The following is a 15,273-nucleotide window of genomic DNA, read 5'->3' as shown; positions in this document are numbered from 1 at the left end:
CTCCTCCCACAGGTCCCTCCCCTGGAAGCTGCATAGTGACATGTGGCCTCCTTTCCCTTCTGCCTCACTCTTCCTCCTTAGAGGAGGTGCCTCCAACAAAGAACACAATCCCCGTTACCAGAGTAAGGGTAGGCTGTCTGATACCTGAAAGGGTCCGCACGGTCTGAATCCTCCAGGAGCCTGGTAGACAGCAATGAGTCCTGAAATGAAGCCTGAAAATACTAAGGATGAAACCCCAACCAGAGATGAAGCGGCCAAGTACCAGTAAGCAACCAGCTGCAGACTATCTCCAAAACTCCTCACTACTCACACTGGCAATGCTACTGACGCTTTTTATCCCACCCTTGGATGAGGTTTGTGAAAATGTTAGCTGGCCGCCTGCCTGTTTTGCCCATGTGATAAGCAGAAAATTGCAAGGGCAAGGAAAAATCACAGTCAATTAGACTTTAAGGGCCTTAAGTGGTAGCTTAATTAATGACAGGCACGGTTCTGGCACCTGCATGCTCCCGCGAAGCAAAATATCACATGAGTGTGCAATAGCGTTGGGGCGCTTGCCCAACATCATTGTGCACTATTTTGCTCCCATTTGGGTTGGGCACGCGCTCCCCTGCCCCGTGAGATGAAAAATTCTGCCTTTAGTGACTGATTCTGTAATTGTCAGTGTTATTCATAATTTGCCTATTGAAGGTGTCCTTTTTCTTCATGCTATTCTTGAATGTTCTGAAAGAGATACTTAGAAGGGAAAAAGAAGACCTCCAGCTTCACCATCTCCAATGCAGAATACTGTTGATTTTTCTAAGATATTGACAAAAGCCTCTGCCATAGGAATCAGCACTCACAGAGAGACTTCCTCAGCTGCAACAGAAACTTATATTTACATAAAACCTTTAATGTAATATGATAATAAGTAATAAGGAGTGGTATAAAACAAAATTTGACACTCAGCCTCATAGGGAGATATTTAGATAACCAAAGCCTCAATCAAAGAGGCTTTATGGAGCCTTCTATAGGAGGAAAGAGAGGTAAAGAGGTGGTGAGTTTAGTAAGAGTTTAGGGCCTTGGCACCTGAAGACACAACCACAAATGGATCAATAGGACTTAGTGTGAATTAGTACACAGGCATTAGAGTTTTAGATGACTTCAAGTTTACACAGGGTAGAACATGGGTGACTGGCCAAGAGTATGCTGACACAGTCAGATCTAGAGGCATGAATGAGGGTGTTGATACTCCCTCCTGTTAAATGTTAGCTTCTCCCACAAGGAGAGTGGAAGGAAGTTAATATGTGCCCAAGGCAAGTGCTTTGAGTAAGTGTGAACTAGTTTACCATAGTGTGCATGATGACAGGGAAGCAATAAGTGTGTCTGTGAAGGAGAAATAGTTGTGAAAGCAGTAGCAGCTTTTGAGGGTTTGTGCATAAGCAGAGGAAGGATATGTAATGAGGTTACCTATACTGACTAAGGAAAGTCAGAGAACATGGGGAAGAAGAGGAATAATAGTGCTGAGGTAAATGTAGGTATCTTCAGGGGCATATATGAGAAATTTAAAAACAGGTCTTACTTTGGCACTCTGGGAGAGATCATTAAGTTTCTTTTGCAGTGCCTGGAGAAAATTCTAAGGAAATTCATGTGTCATGCCAGCTCTCGACATGCCCACTTACCAATTTCTAATGAAAACTATCAACTATCTTTAAGGAGGAGACTCTCTATTCTGAAGTAGTTCCATCAGCATAGCTTCATCTGAAAACCACAGAGCCCTGCTGGAACTCTTCTTACCTATACACATCTTCTTGCAGTTCTATGATACTGCATACTTACTTTGGCTGCAAAAAAAGCACCTCCTTTTAAACAACTTAAACCCTTTAGAACCTATAGCAGCATCTGATTCCCAGTTCCAAATTGGAGAGCTGTACATGGAAAGTGTGTTTTGTACTGGTAGCTCCTCTTAACCATGCAAATAAGGAGTTTCCAGAAAATGGATGCCTTGCCCTGCAGGCAGCCATGCTCTTGCCCTACCCACTTCAAACCCACTTCCCACTCAGACATAAAAATTATCTTATTCTCTTTGGATAATTTGAATACCTTGTAACATTGCAGAATTTGTGTAGAAGTTAAAAGGGACAGCCTGAATCAGATATTCCTCCATATTTAGACTATTCAACTTTTCCCACATGAGTACCGATTTTCCTGTTCCAGCATTTCCTGCTAACATTATTGGCCGGCCGATATCTAGCATTAGATCAATGAAATAACGTAGGCGAATGGTCTCAGTTGTATGTACAAAGGCAGCCTGTGTCACAAGAAATTACAATTAGGAAATAAATTTACTAATAGCATGGAGATATAGTTTGCACTTTGAAGCAGCTTTTTTTTATAATTAATAACTTCTAATTACCATCTTGCACCGGAGTATCCATTCACAAAAACAAAGCTTAAGAAAAACTGGAATGGAACAAAACTTACTAGAGCTTTGGCAGTTGTATACATTGAGAAGGCTATGAAAGCATATTAGAATCTTCCAGATAATTGAAGTAGTTCACTTTTTGCTCTTTCTTGCATCCTTATCTCTTCCTATTACATGAAGCAGTTAACATTTAAGTCTACTTAATGAAGTTTTGGTCCTACTTTCTGAAACGACTTTGTTGGTCCATTACTTTCCTGAGCTTTACTACATCAACAAGACTCCATGTACTTTTTCTGCATAATTCCTAGTAATTACTCAGGATTTACTTTAGACAGGTAAAATCAGGCTAAAAGTCAAAAGTTTGATGGAAATTAGAAAACAAAATAATATACCTTACACTACGACAAGGAATTCAAATGCAGAAACATTTACAAAGGCTAGTTAATCTGATGTTGTTGATGAGTAATTCTGGACAGGGGTCTGGGAGTGGAGCAAATGAGTGGTGGAGTTATGATTTGGTAGGTTTGGAATAGAGAACACTAAGAAAATATTTATTTGAGGTGCATAAAATAATGAGGTTCCTAATTACAGTGGATAGGAAGGATCTATTTCCTTACCACAGAGGTCAATAACCAGGAGACATGGATTTAAAGTAATTGGTAAAAAGATTAGAGAGAGTCATTTTCTCATTCAGAGGGTGCTGGGAGTCTTAAACACACTGGCTGAAAGGGCGGTAAACCTCCAGTCATGTTTCTGGCCAGCCACAGTACCAAATCAGCTCTTATCAAAGTTACAAATGACATCCTATGTGACTGTGACAAAGGTAAAACTTTCCTTCCTTATCCTTCTCAACCTGTCTGTGGCCTTTCACACACTTGACCATGCCATCCTCATCCAACACCTCTTCACTGTCATTCAGCTAGGTGGGATTGTTCTCACCTGCTCTATTCTTATCCATCTGATGTAGCCAGAGAATTACTTGCAATGGCTTCTCTTTCTGCTCCTGCACCATTACCTCTGGTGTTCCCCAAGGGTCTATCCTCGGCCAAAATAAAAGCAAAATACTGCGGATCTGGAAATCTGAAACAAAAACAAAAATAGCTGGAAAAACTCAGCAGGTCTGACAGCATCTGCTGAGAGGAATACAGTTAACGTTTCGAATCCGTATGACTCTTCATCAGAACTGATGAAGAGTCATACGGACTCGAAACGTTAACTGTACTCCTCTCCGCAGATGCTGTCAAGACCTGCTGAGTTTTTCCAGCTATTTTTGTTTTTGTTTCTATCCTTGGCCCCCTTCTATTTCTCATCTACATGCTTTCCTCAGTGACATCAGCTGAAAGCACAGTTTTCACATGTAAACTGACTAACACTCAGCTCTACCTCAACACCCCCATTCTTGAATCTTCAATTGTTGCTAAATTATCAGATTGCTTATGTGGCATTCAGTTCTGGATGAGCAGAAATTTACTCCAATTAAATATCGGGAAGACTGAAGCCATTGTGTTCAGTCCCCACTCCAATCTCGGTTCCCTGGCTGCCGACTCCATTCCTTTCCCTAGCAACAGTCTAAGATTAAGCCAGTATGTTTGGAACCTTGGTATCACATTTGAGCCTGAGATGAGCCTCCAATCTCAGTTGCACCATCGCTAAAACCACCTATCTCCACCTCTAAAAACATTGCACAACTTCACCCTGTCTCAGCTCAGCTGTTGATTAAATCCTCATTCATGCCTTTGTTACCTCTAGACTCAAGTATTCCAATGCATTCTTGACTCGTTTCTCACAATCCATCTTCTGTAAACTTGATGTCATTCAAAACTCTGTTGCCAGTGTCTTAACTCATACCAAGTCCCATTCACTCATTACTCTTGTGTTTGCTGACCTACATTGGTTTCTGGTCAAGCAATGTCTTGACTATGCACCTGAGGTGCCATGACCTACAGGGCTACAGACTGAGAGTTCAAAGGTGGTATGAGACTGGATATCTGATTTATGGCTGGTATGGACACAATGGGCCTCCTTTCATGCCATGAACCTTTCCACTTTTCTATGTTTTGTACTGCAGTCATGAATCTCTTCCAAGAGGAAGATGTGCCAACAGAAGAATCATCAACTGCCACTTCAGAGCTGATCGCTCTGATGCCTTGATACTAACTTCTTGGTTGAAGGTTGTATGTATTGAATGTACTGTCACCTCCCAAATCTGTACCCATCTTTCCCACAATTCCATGTTTGAATCCCTTCAGTCAGGTTTCTGTCTCCACCACAGTATTGAAACGACCCAAATCAAAGTCACAAATGACATTTTGTGTGACTGTGACCATGGTAAACTATTCCTCCTCATTCTTCTGAACCATTCTGCACCCTTCAACACAGTTGACCACACCGTCCTCCTCCTATGGCTCTTCCTTTGTACAACTGGTTGAAACTACCATTGTCTGGTACCATTCTCATCTATCAAATCATTATCTGCAATGGTTTCTCTTTCCACTTCCACACCAGTACCTCTACAGTTCCCCAAGGATCAATCCTTGACCCTCTTCTATTTCTCATCTACATGCTGACCCAGTGATATTATCCAAAAACACAAGTTGCAAATGTAAGTTAATGACATTCAGCTCTATCTCACCACCACTCTTGATTCCTCCACTGTCTCTAATTTTTCACACTGCTACTTCAACATCCAATAATGGATAAGCAGGATTTTTTTTCTGATTAAATATTGGGAAGGCTTAAACCATTGTGCTTGTTCCCTGTCACAAATTCTGTTTCCTGACCATTGCTTCCATCCCTGGCAACTGGCTGAAGCTGATCAAGACCGTTCGCAACCTTGGTATTGTTTGACCCCAGGCTAATCTTCCAACCAAATATCTGGTCCACCACCCAAAACTACCTACTTCCACCATTATAACATTGCCCGACTCTCACCTTGTCTCAGCTCATCTGCTGCTGAAAACCTCACGAGCAACTTTGTTATGTCTACAATTGATCATTCTAATGCTCTCTTAGCTGGCCTCCCATCTCCCACCCTATGTAAGTGTACTTATCCAAAACTTAACTTGCACTAAGACTAGTTCATCCATCAGTCCTGTGCTTCCTGGTATAAATTGGCTATTGGTCTGACAACATCAAAATTTTAACTTCTCATCCTATTTTTCAAATCCATCCATGACCTCAACCCTCTCCATCTCTGTAACCTCCTCCAGTCCCACAAACTTCCAAGATATCCATCATCCTCCAATTCTGGCCTATTGCATACCCCTATTTTAATCTTTGCACCATGATTGGTGGCCATGCTTTTAGTTGCTTTGGCTCAAAGCTCTGGAATTCCCTGACCACGTTTCTACCTCTGCTCTTTTAAAATCTGGTCAGATATCTCCTTCTGTCATTTGATGTCACAAATATTTTTATTAACAACGCTTTTGTTAAATGCCTCTTGATATATTAAAGTTGCTATATAAATGCAAGTTGTTGTTAGTATTGTTTGATGCTATCTTTATGCATATTGTAGTATAAAGGGTTAATAGCTATTATGCTATTAGCCAACATACATCATCAGTGACGTCAAATCATGTGTCACTAGAACTCAGAAAGATGTTTCTGGAAGGAACCCCATGCTTATCTATCCATGTGCATAGTTATATACAGTTGATAAATGTTGAGGAGATCCTGGATGCCTTGTTTCTAGTAGTCTCTTAACACAGATCTTTTATGTGATACTTCACTTGTGTAAACTCTTTTGACATTGTGTTATTACATTAAGTTATTACAGATAACTTTGATTAGTCAACATACAGAGTAGTATGACTTTATATTGGTGCCTATTGTCCAGGCTCATACATCACTGGAACATTAGTACACCTACAACACTTTATCACCAAGGCTACTTACTTCTCACTTTGCATTATTAACCATTTCTGCCATTACCTCAGCCTCATGTTACCAACATCTTTATTGATGATTTTGTCATATCCAGAATCAGTTACTACAATGCTATTCTCATTGGCCATCCATCATTCCCCCCAATTCAAACTTGAACTTATTCAAAACAGAGCCACCCATACCCTGTTCTGCACTAAAGCTTGTTCATCCATCCCTCATCCTAGCTGACCCTCACTAGATCCTCATTCATGAACACATCCATTTTAAAATCATCTTCAAATCTATCCAAAGCATTGTACCTCTCTGTAATGTCCTTCAGCTATAGAACTCCTTGTGAACTCTTTAGTACTTCCAACCCTGATCCCCTGTTCATCGTTCCTGCTTACTGCATCATCAATGACATCACTTTCAATCACTTTGGCACTCCCTGAATCACTCCACATTTTAAATTATTTAGAAATCTTCTCAAAATCCATCTTCTCAAGCCTCCTCCAATGGTTCAGCTAACGTTCTCCTTATTATTTCTTTAAAAAGCATCTTGGGACTTTTTGTGTGTTAAAGGTACTATGTAAATACAAGTTATTGTTGTGCTGTTTATTCCCTTCTCAAAATTTTCCATTCTAGCACCTCATTTTGTAGGGGCAATGGTTCAACCTGGAGTTTTGTTCTGTAGGCAATAGTTGCCCTGTCGTACCAGTTCTTAGAAACCTGGATGATAAACATTACCCGGTGAGGAGAGTAAGGCAATTATTGACAAGCTTGACCCTATTCTCTACTGGTGGTACTGATGTCAACTTGTTTTTTCCCTTGCATCAGACTCTTTGGGTAATTACAGCCTGCTCCACCTTGCTGGTTTTCATGCTTCTCTTTTTCCCTCTCCCCCTTTAACTATTCATGCGCCCTTGTATTGCGTATATATATTTTTTATGCCTCTTTTTTCCTCCTACTCTTATCACATACTATTTTAACCATTTCCTCCACATCACAGGCCATTTTATTTTTTTTATTTTTTTTATGTTCCTCTTTCCCTTCTAAGTGTTTCTTTTTAAATGTTGTTTATTTGAATATGTTTCATTCTTGAAAAGTGTCCAAGGTCCGAAATACTGACATCCGTTTCTTCAGAGACACTGCTTGGCCTGTTATTTATTACCAGAGTTTTCTTTTTGTTTTCAGAGTTCCAGAATCTGCAATATTTTACTTTATATCCAATCTAATTCTGCTGTGACATCCACACATGCAATAATCACCAAGCAAGTAGATACAGAAAACCTAGCTGAATTTTTTTCTCCTGGATCAGAGATATTGGAGCACAAAATCAACATCAATAACTTACCAGAGCAATGGCTCACCCTTAAATTCATTAAGACCTTTTTATGCAGCCCTTGTGTTAACTTGAAATGAATTCAGGTCTCATTTCACAAACTCCAACCAGCTTTTCAGGCTCTACAATGACCTAATGGAATTGGAGGAGATCATTGAAGAAACCATGGTAAGTTTGTTTTAACTTGTATTTAGATGAAGTGAGAAAAAACAGGAGCGATTCTATTACCTCCACTTTAAAACTGCAGGCTGCTGCTGGTCTACACTGACTCCCACTCCCTCGTTAGACAAGCAAAGAGGCTAGACTGGTGAGCTGCATCAGGATCTCTGATTGGTGCCTGCAGCTCACAGGATTTATTTTAATGATGCCCAAGGACAAATTTAGGATGGTCCTCAGCCAAGACATTGCAATATGCCTGGTTTTGGAAGCTAATGACTTTAGGTTCCACTGAGACTATCAGTAACATCCCACCAATGTCTTGGTGAAGATCAATTCAGATGAGCAATTAAAACCTGCATCTTTATGGTCTGTATGACTTAGTACTACATACATCACAGGGGACATTTGCGCACAAAGTTGTAGGAAGGATACCAAGGAAAGTATTAAAGGATTAGTAACAAAAATATATACTGTTTAATTAAGTACCTGGAGTGGTAAATCAGAATCCAGTTCAAAGGGAGGTACCTTATCTGTCCAAGGCATAAATCTCTTTGTTTCTGAATCAATGTAGTAGTCAAAGACAGTACCTTGGGATGGGAACTTGACAGATTTAAATTCATTCACCCACCATTTGCTGAATTCTACACGGTAATCCACCAGCTGGAAAAAATATTGGCCATTTCAAAAACATGTATAATTTCATGTCTTTCAGTAAACATATGGATTGCTTGGTTTATTCAATATCCAAAGTTTCAGCATTTACCAAGCAAATTATATACACCTCCACAATCAGTTTTAAATCATATTTATATAGTAAATAGGAATAGTACTGTGAAGCAGTGTCTCCTCACATTTTGAATAATATAGGCAATATCGATAAAGATTTCTCATTCTTTGAATTAAGTTCAACTCACTAATACATTCAGGAATATCTGACATTTTACATAGGATTCACAAGAAACAGTCTTTAGAAAATTTCAGAGCGCACATGGCAAACAAGTGCAATTGTCATTGAACTGATTCCATAAGAGCAGAAATGTTGTCAATTTTGGTGACCCTGCTTAAGGCATGCACTGGCCTCTTTAGACTGCACAAGATTATTTTAATTAATGATAATTGACACCACAATTAATTCCCTATTGTCTTTTCAGTAAACCCCTTACTGACTGTATGCCCGTATAAAATTGCTACTCACTGGGTGGCCCTGGAGAGGGAACATGCCGTGTCCACTGGTACACTTGAGGCCTTCCACGGCCGGTAGGCACCCCAGGGACTGGAGTGCATCATCAGCCCCGAGGACATAATTTTAATTTAATTAACTAGACTTTCTTTTAAAGTTTGAAATTTTGTTACAATGGCCCACCAGGGGCTGTCAACTCCTTTTATTAATTTATTTTATTGATCATAGTTTGTTCAAAGAGCATATAAAATTGCTCCTGGGAGGTCTCCATACTATTCATTTCATAGCTGGACTTTATTGGACTATTTTGTTCTGCTTCTTTCACTTTTTTTCTGTAGTATATTACTTCATTGTACCTCCAACAAAGTATTCTCACTGCCACAAACTGTCAACCTCATCTGCAATCATTGTGCTCAACACAGACACTCCTCTGGGCTTGCCAATGACTGTCATTATTTTGGAAAAAGATGAACTCTCATGGTCATGGAATTATGTAATTCAATCCAGATACAGTTCTTTGGGCACTTTATCAAGGAATCTCCAAGTTGTGTCATATCCTGGAGTTGGACCTGCATTGTACATCCATCACTATATTAAATGTTTACGTCACAGGCTTATTTCAAACCACCACTAGAGAATTAGATCTATAAAATCAGTACAACCAGCAGAGCATTGAAACTATGATACCAATTTTAACCCATTCAAAACCCACTCACTTGCACAGTCAAAATCGGGCCCAAATAATATTTGCCAGGAAAAAGACATAAAGCACTTCCTCCCTGGTCAGGTGATTTTTGACAGCACACGTATAGCAATCAGAGTACCTAATAAGAAACCCATGACATGGATGAATCGTAAAGGATTCCATTCAATCAAGGCCCAGATAGTCTTTGATCACAAAAGCAGAATAGTGCAGGTGATATTCAGTGTAACCTGGCATAAACATGAGTCAAAATCCTGGAACTCCCTCTTTAACAACAAAGGATGTATCTATACCACATGGGCTGCAGCAGTTCAAGAAGGCATCTCACCATCTGCTTTTCAAGGACAATTAGGATTGGGCAGTAAATGCTGGCTCTGCTAGCAACAGCCACATCACATGAACAATTTTTTAAAAAAAATTCTACTGCTAGCCGGACAAATCATGTGGAGTTCTAAGAAAGATAATTCCTTCATGCCAACTTCTCCAGCAGGTTCTTGTCTGTTCAGGGAGCAACTAAGGGGAGCAACTAAGGGGAGCCATTCAGTCCTTTTCAATATCAGCAGTCTCCTCAGCTGCACCAGGGAGGGCTGAGAGCCATTTGGTGAATTAGTTCTATAGCTTCATCTTGAGGAATACTTTCAGCTCTTATGCCAGCAGGTTTAACAGCAATTACTTTACAGTAAGAATCACAAAATGATAATCAGAATGAATTAAAAGAAAACAAAAGTGAAGTACCCCCCAAATCACAAGAAGTTAGCACCAAATCCTACTGGTTCTTGGAATAGACATAGGCACAATGTTCAAATGTTCAAATATCCTTTAGGAAAGGAAATCTGCCATCCTTATCTGATATGGCCTACATGTGACTCCAGAAGCACAGCAATGCAGTTGACTCTTAAATGCCCCTTGAAATGGCTTAGCAAGCCACTCAGTTGTATTGCTAGAAAGTCTGCAAGGAATGAAACTGGACAGACCACACTGTATCGACCAAGGCACTGGAAATGATAATGGCAAACTCAGTCCTGTCTACCATGCAAAGTCCTCCTTACTAATATCTGGAGGCTTGTGCCAAAATTGAGAGCTGTCCCACAGACTAGCATAGTCATACTCACAAAATCATTCCTTACAGATTATGTCCTAGACACCACTATCACTATCCCTGGGTATGTCCTGTCCCACCACAGAACAGACCCAGTAGAGGTGGCAGGCACAGTGGTTTACAGTCAGGAGGGAGTTGCCCTGGGAGTCCTCAACATCGATTCCAGACCCCATGAAGTCTCAAGGCATCAGGTCAAACATGGGCAAGGTAACCTCCTGCTGATTACCACACACTGCAGCCTCTCAGCTGAGTAATCAGTGCTCCTCAATGTTGAACACCACCTGTAGGAAGCACTGAGGGTGGCAAGGGTGCAGAACTTACTCTGGGTGGGAGCACATCAATGTTCATCACCAGGAGTGGCTCAGTAGCATGACTACTGACCAAGCTGCCGAGTCCCAAAGGACATAGCTGCTAGACTGGGTCTGTAGCAGATGGTGAGGGAACCAACAAGAGGGAAGCATTTGTCCATGACAGTATTTGTTGGAGTCACCACTGCATAGTCCTTATGGAGACAAAGTTCCATCTGCACACTGAGGATACCCTCCATTGTGTTGTGTGGCACTACTATTGTGCTAAATGGGATAGATTTCAAACAGATCTAGCAACTCAAGACTGGCCATCCATGAGGCACTGTGGGTCATCACCTGCAGCAGAATTTTATACAACCACAATCTGTAACCTCATGGCCTGGCATATTCCCCACTCTACCATTACCATCAAGCCAGCAGATCAACCCTCGTTCAATGAAGAGTGCAGGGGAGCATGCCAGGAACAGCATCAGACAATCATAAAAATGAGGTGTAAACCTGGTGAAGCTACAACACAGGACTACTTATGTGGCAAATAGTGTAAGCAACATGCCATTGACAAAGCTAAGTGATCCCACAACCAATAGATCAGATCTAAGCTCTGCAGTCCTGCCACAGCCAATCCTGTATGGTGGTGGACAATTAAACACTCTAGAAGGGGGCTTCTCAACATTCCCATCCTCAATAATGGGGGAGCCCAGCACTCCTGTGCAAAAGATAAGGCTGAAGCATTTGCAACAATCTCAGCCAGAAGTATAGAGTGGATGATCCATCACAGCCTCCTCCGGAGGTCCCCAGCATCAGAGATGCTAGTTTTCGGCCAATTTGATTCACTCCAAAAGATATTAAGAAACAGTTGAAGGCATTGGATACTGCAAAAGCTATGGGCGCTGACAATATTCCAGCAATAGAACTGAAAACTTGTGCCCCAGGACTTGTCGCACACCTAGCCAAGCTGGTTCAGTACAGCTACAACCCTGGCATCTACCAGGCAATGTGGAAAATTGCCCAGGTATTTCCTGTGTGCAAAAAAAAGGACAAATCCAACCCGACAATTTAACGCCCATCAGTCCACTCTCGACCATGATGGAAGGGGGTCATCAAGGGGTCCATAAAGCAGCCTGTGCCTAGCAATAGCCTGCTCACTAACGCCCAGTTTGGGTTCCACCAGGGTCACGCAGCTCCTACCTCATTGCAGCCTTGGTTCAAATGTGGACATAAGATCTGAAGGTAAGGTGACAGTGACCACCCCTGACAGCAAGGCAGCATTTGACGATTATGGCATCAAGGAGCCTTAGAAAAACTGGAGTCAATGGGAAACCTCTCTGCTGGTGGAGCAAAACATGGCACAAAGGAAGATAGTTGTGGTTACTGAAGGTTAATCATCTCAGTTCCTGGACGTCACTGCAGGACTTCCTCAAGGTAGTGTTCTAAGCCCAACCATCTTCAGCTGCTTCATCAATGACCTTCCTTTTATCATAAGGTTAGAAGTAGGGATGTTCGCTGATCATTGCAAAATGTTCAGCACCATTTGCGACTCCACAAATACTGAAGCAGTCCATGTCCAAATACAGCAAGATCTGGACAATATCTAGGCTTGGGCTTACAACTGGCAAGTAACATTCGTGCCACACATATGCCAGGCAATGACAGCCTCCAACAATAGAGAATCTAACTATTGCTCCTTCACATGTAATGGCATTACCATTGCTGAATCCCCAACTATCAAAATCCTGGGGATTCCCATTGACCAGAAATTGAACTGGACTAGCCATAGAAATGCTGTGGCTACAAAAGCAGGCCAGAGGCCAGGAATGTTGCAGCGACTAACTCACATCCTGACCCCCCACACCCCAACAAATCCTGTTCACCATGTTCAAAGCACAAGTCAAGAGTGTGATGGAATACTCTATGTGCCTGGATGAGTGCAGCTCCAACAACACTCAAAAAGTTGACAGCATCCAGGGCAAAACAGCCCACTTTATTGGCACCCCACCCACAAACATTCACTCCTTCCACCACTGACGCACAGTGGCAGTAGTGTGTACCATCTACAAGACGTGCTGCAGGAGCTCACCAGGACTCCTCAGAAAGCACTACCATCTAGAAGGACAAGGGCAGCAGATACATGGGAACACCTGCAAGTTCCCCTTCAAGCCACACACCATACTGACTTGGAAATTCAAAAACATTTTAAGAGCCAAAATGATAATGGAATGCAATCACCTTGGTGACAGGACTGAAAACTGATTTTGCTGGCTTTGGTGTTGATTGGCAACAGCTTGGTTTTCAAATCTGAAGGTTGGAATCATATGAAAGTGATCACACATTACAAGTGCCAATAAATGATGGCCTTGCCACAATGCTCACATTGCATGAATGAATACAAAAATGTTATGCAAGGTTTGAAGTCTCCTGAAACCCTCACTTTTGTCATGCAAGCCACTCGAGAATGTTGCTCCATTTCCAACGGTTTTTGCTGGAGGTTGTGTGTGATTTGCTTGTGCATGAACTTGAGTGGATTATAATCCAACTAATGCATCAAGTGAGGATGGCCATTTTGCAAGTTCTCCCTGCTCATGTTCAATTCTCCATCTAATGTAATATAGCAGAGCTCTTTGGTTTTAAGCATAGATATGTTCTAGATCAATTTGTCAAATTTTGGGGTAACATGACAAAGGATAGCTAAAGGGCGAAATAAAAATAAAATAAAATAATATATCTGGAGGAAAAAAAAATTGGTCTAAGGATTACTTGCCACCTTTTTCAGTTGCAGGGTCGCAATTCACAGCCTGTTCATGCCCAGTTTCATCGGGGGTGGACAGCACATAAATTTAATGTTCCTACCTCATTACCATGATTGTAGCTTACGACCAAGTGGCTCCTATGCTACTGGCTGCCTCCTCACGCTGCCAACTACGTCTTCACTCAGCAGAGGCTGATAGCATTTTATTAAGAGCAGTCAGCACTCTGTTCACTAAGGCAGTGATACCCTCCTAAAAGGAAACTGCAATCTAAAAGAAGGAAAATGGAACACAGAGCAGAGAGAGAGAGAGTTCCAAGGGTGAAAGATATAGCACTGGAGGCATTAGTGATGGAGGTGGGCAGGAGGAGAGTCTGCATTTTCTGAGACCTACAGAGGAGAAGGCTTTCAGCATTATGTGGCTGGCTGCAACATCACCAGTGGCTTCTAGTGTCATTGAGAATATTGAGGATACCAATACATTCCTGTCTTATGCCCCATTCTCAACTTTCTGCTCACCTCAATCCTGTTATATAGCATAATGAGCAAATTGCAGATGGTGTGACCATCTGCCTCTTGCTTTTCACTCCACCAAGCTTCCCCCACTCCAACTTTCCCCTTTCTGATTTCCTGCTCTCAGACAATTAAGAATTGCCACCTGCTCAGCACAGAAGCCCAAAGAGGAATAGGAAGAGAAACAGCACTTATGAAGAGGTCCCATCACTTGATCTGACACTTACAGCCACCAGCTCATATGCCAGCACTGCACATACCATAGAGGCTACCAAAATACTGGAATCAGCACATGGTGCATCACCAGGTAGGAGTGAACTGCAGCCAGACCAGGATAAAAGTTGGTTCATTTGCCAGCTTACCAGAGGACAAGGTCCCAAACAATTTTTGCTGCACAGGACTCAGATGAGGATCTTGATGGAGCAGCATACAGGACACCATTGATGAGCATGCACACAATGGGTGCATTGGCTAACATGGCAGACAGCTTCCTATCACTGTCAAGGAGTATGGAGGCACCCAGCTTCAACTTGGTGGAAGGCATCACAAAGAGCTTGAGCTTTCAACAGCCTCTACTCCAGCTCCATATCATCCTGCAGACTCAGAGGCATTGCCACTGCTGCCCACATAACTGCTGCAGTTTGTGTGGAGAAGTCATTTGCTCCTCTGCAATCCCACCGAGATGCAGCAAAGCTCTCTGACAAATCGAGGAAATAACCGTACCTCCAAAGACATTCCAGAGTTGTTACAGACACTTTGATATAACAGAAGTTCTTCAAAATTACCTTTTCTACAGTTTGGGTGCTTTGCCCTTTAAATAATAATAATACAGGGCCAATTGCACAACACAACACTTGCCGTTTTAGAGAGACAAGCAAATATATTGTCTGGTCCAAATTAGAAATTCTGGCATCACAGAATTATGTGATGTCAGGGTAGCACTCCTGTGGCTTCCAGCACA

The 15,273-nt window shown here is 41.8% G+C and overlaps 1 protein-coding gene across 1 annotated transcript in view; it reads right to left on the bottom strand.

The window, feature by feature from the left end:
- LOC121293673 (dynein heavy chain 17, axonemal-like) overlaps positions 1-15,273 on the bottom strand; it is a 729,083-nt gene that overhangs the window by 265,552 nt on the left and 448,258 nt on the right. The window contains exons 45-46 of the mRNA XM_041216840.1: positions 8,253-8,426; positions 2,080-2,287 (exon numbers count right to left, since the gene is read on the bottom strand). Of these exons, the coding sequence (XP_041072774.1) occupies positions 2,080-2,287; positions 8,253-8,426 (382 nt within the window). The remainder of the gene's footprint in view (positions 1-2,079; positions 2,288-8,252; positions 8,427-15,273) is intronic.

Source organism: Carcharodon carcharias, chromosome 22, assembly GCF_017639515.1.
Source record: "Carcharodon carcharias isolate sCarCar2 chromosome 22, sCarCar2.pri, whole genome shotgun sequence".
NCBI classification, from domain to species: domain Eukaryota; kingdom Metazoa; phylum Chordata; class Chondrichthyes; order Lamniformes; family Lamnidae; genus Carcharodon; species Carcharodon carcharias.
This window is presented reverse-complemented; position numbering and strand designations above follow the sequence as displayed.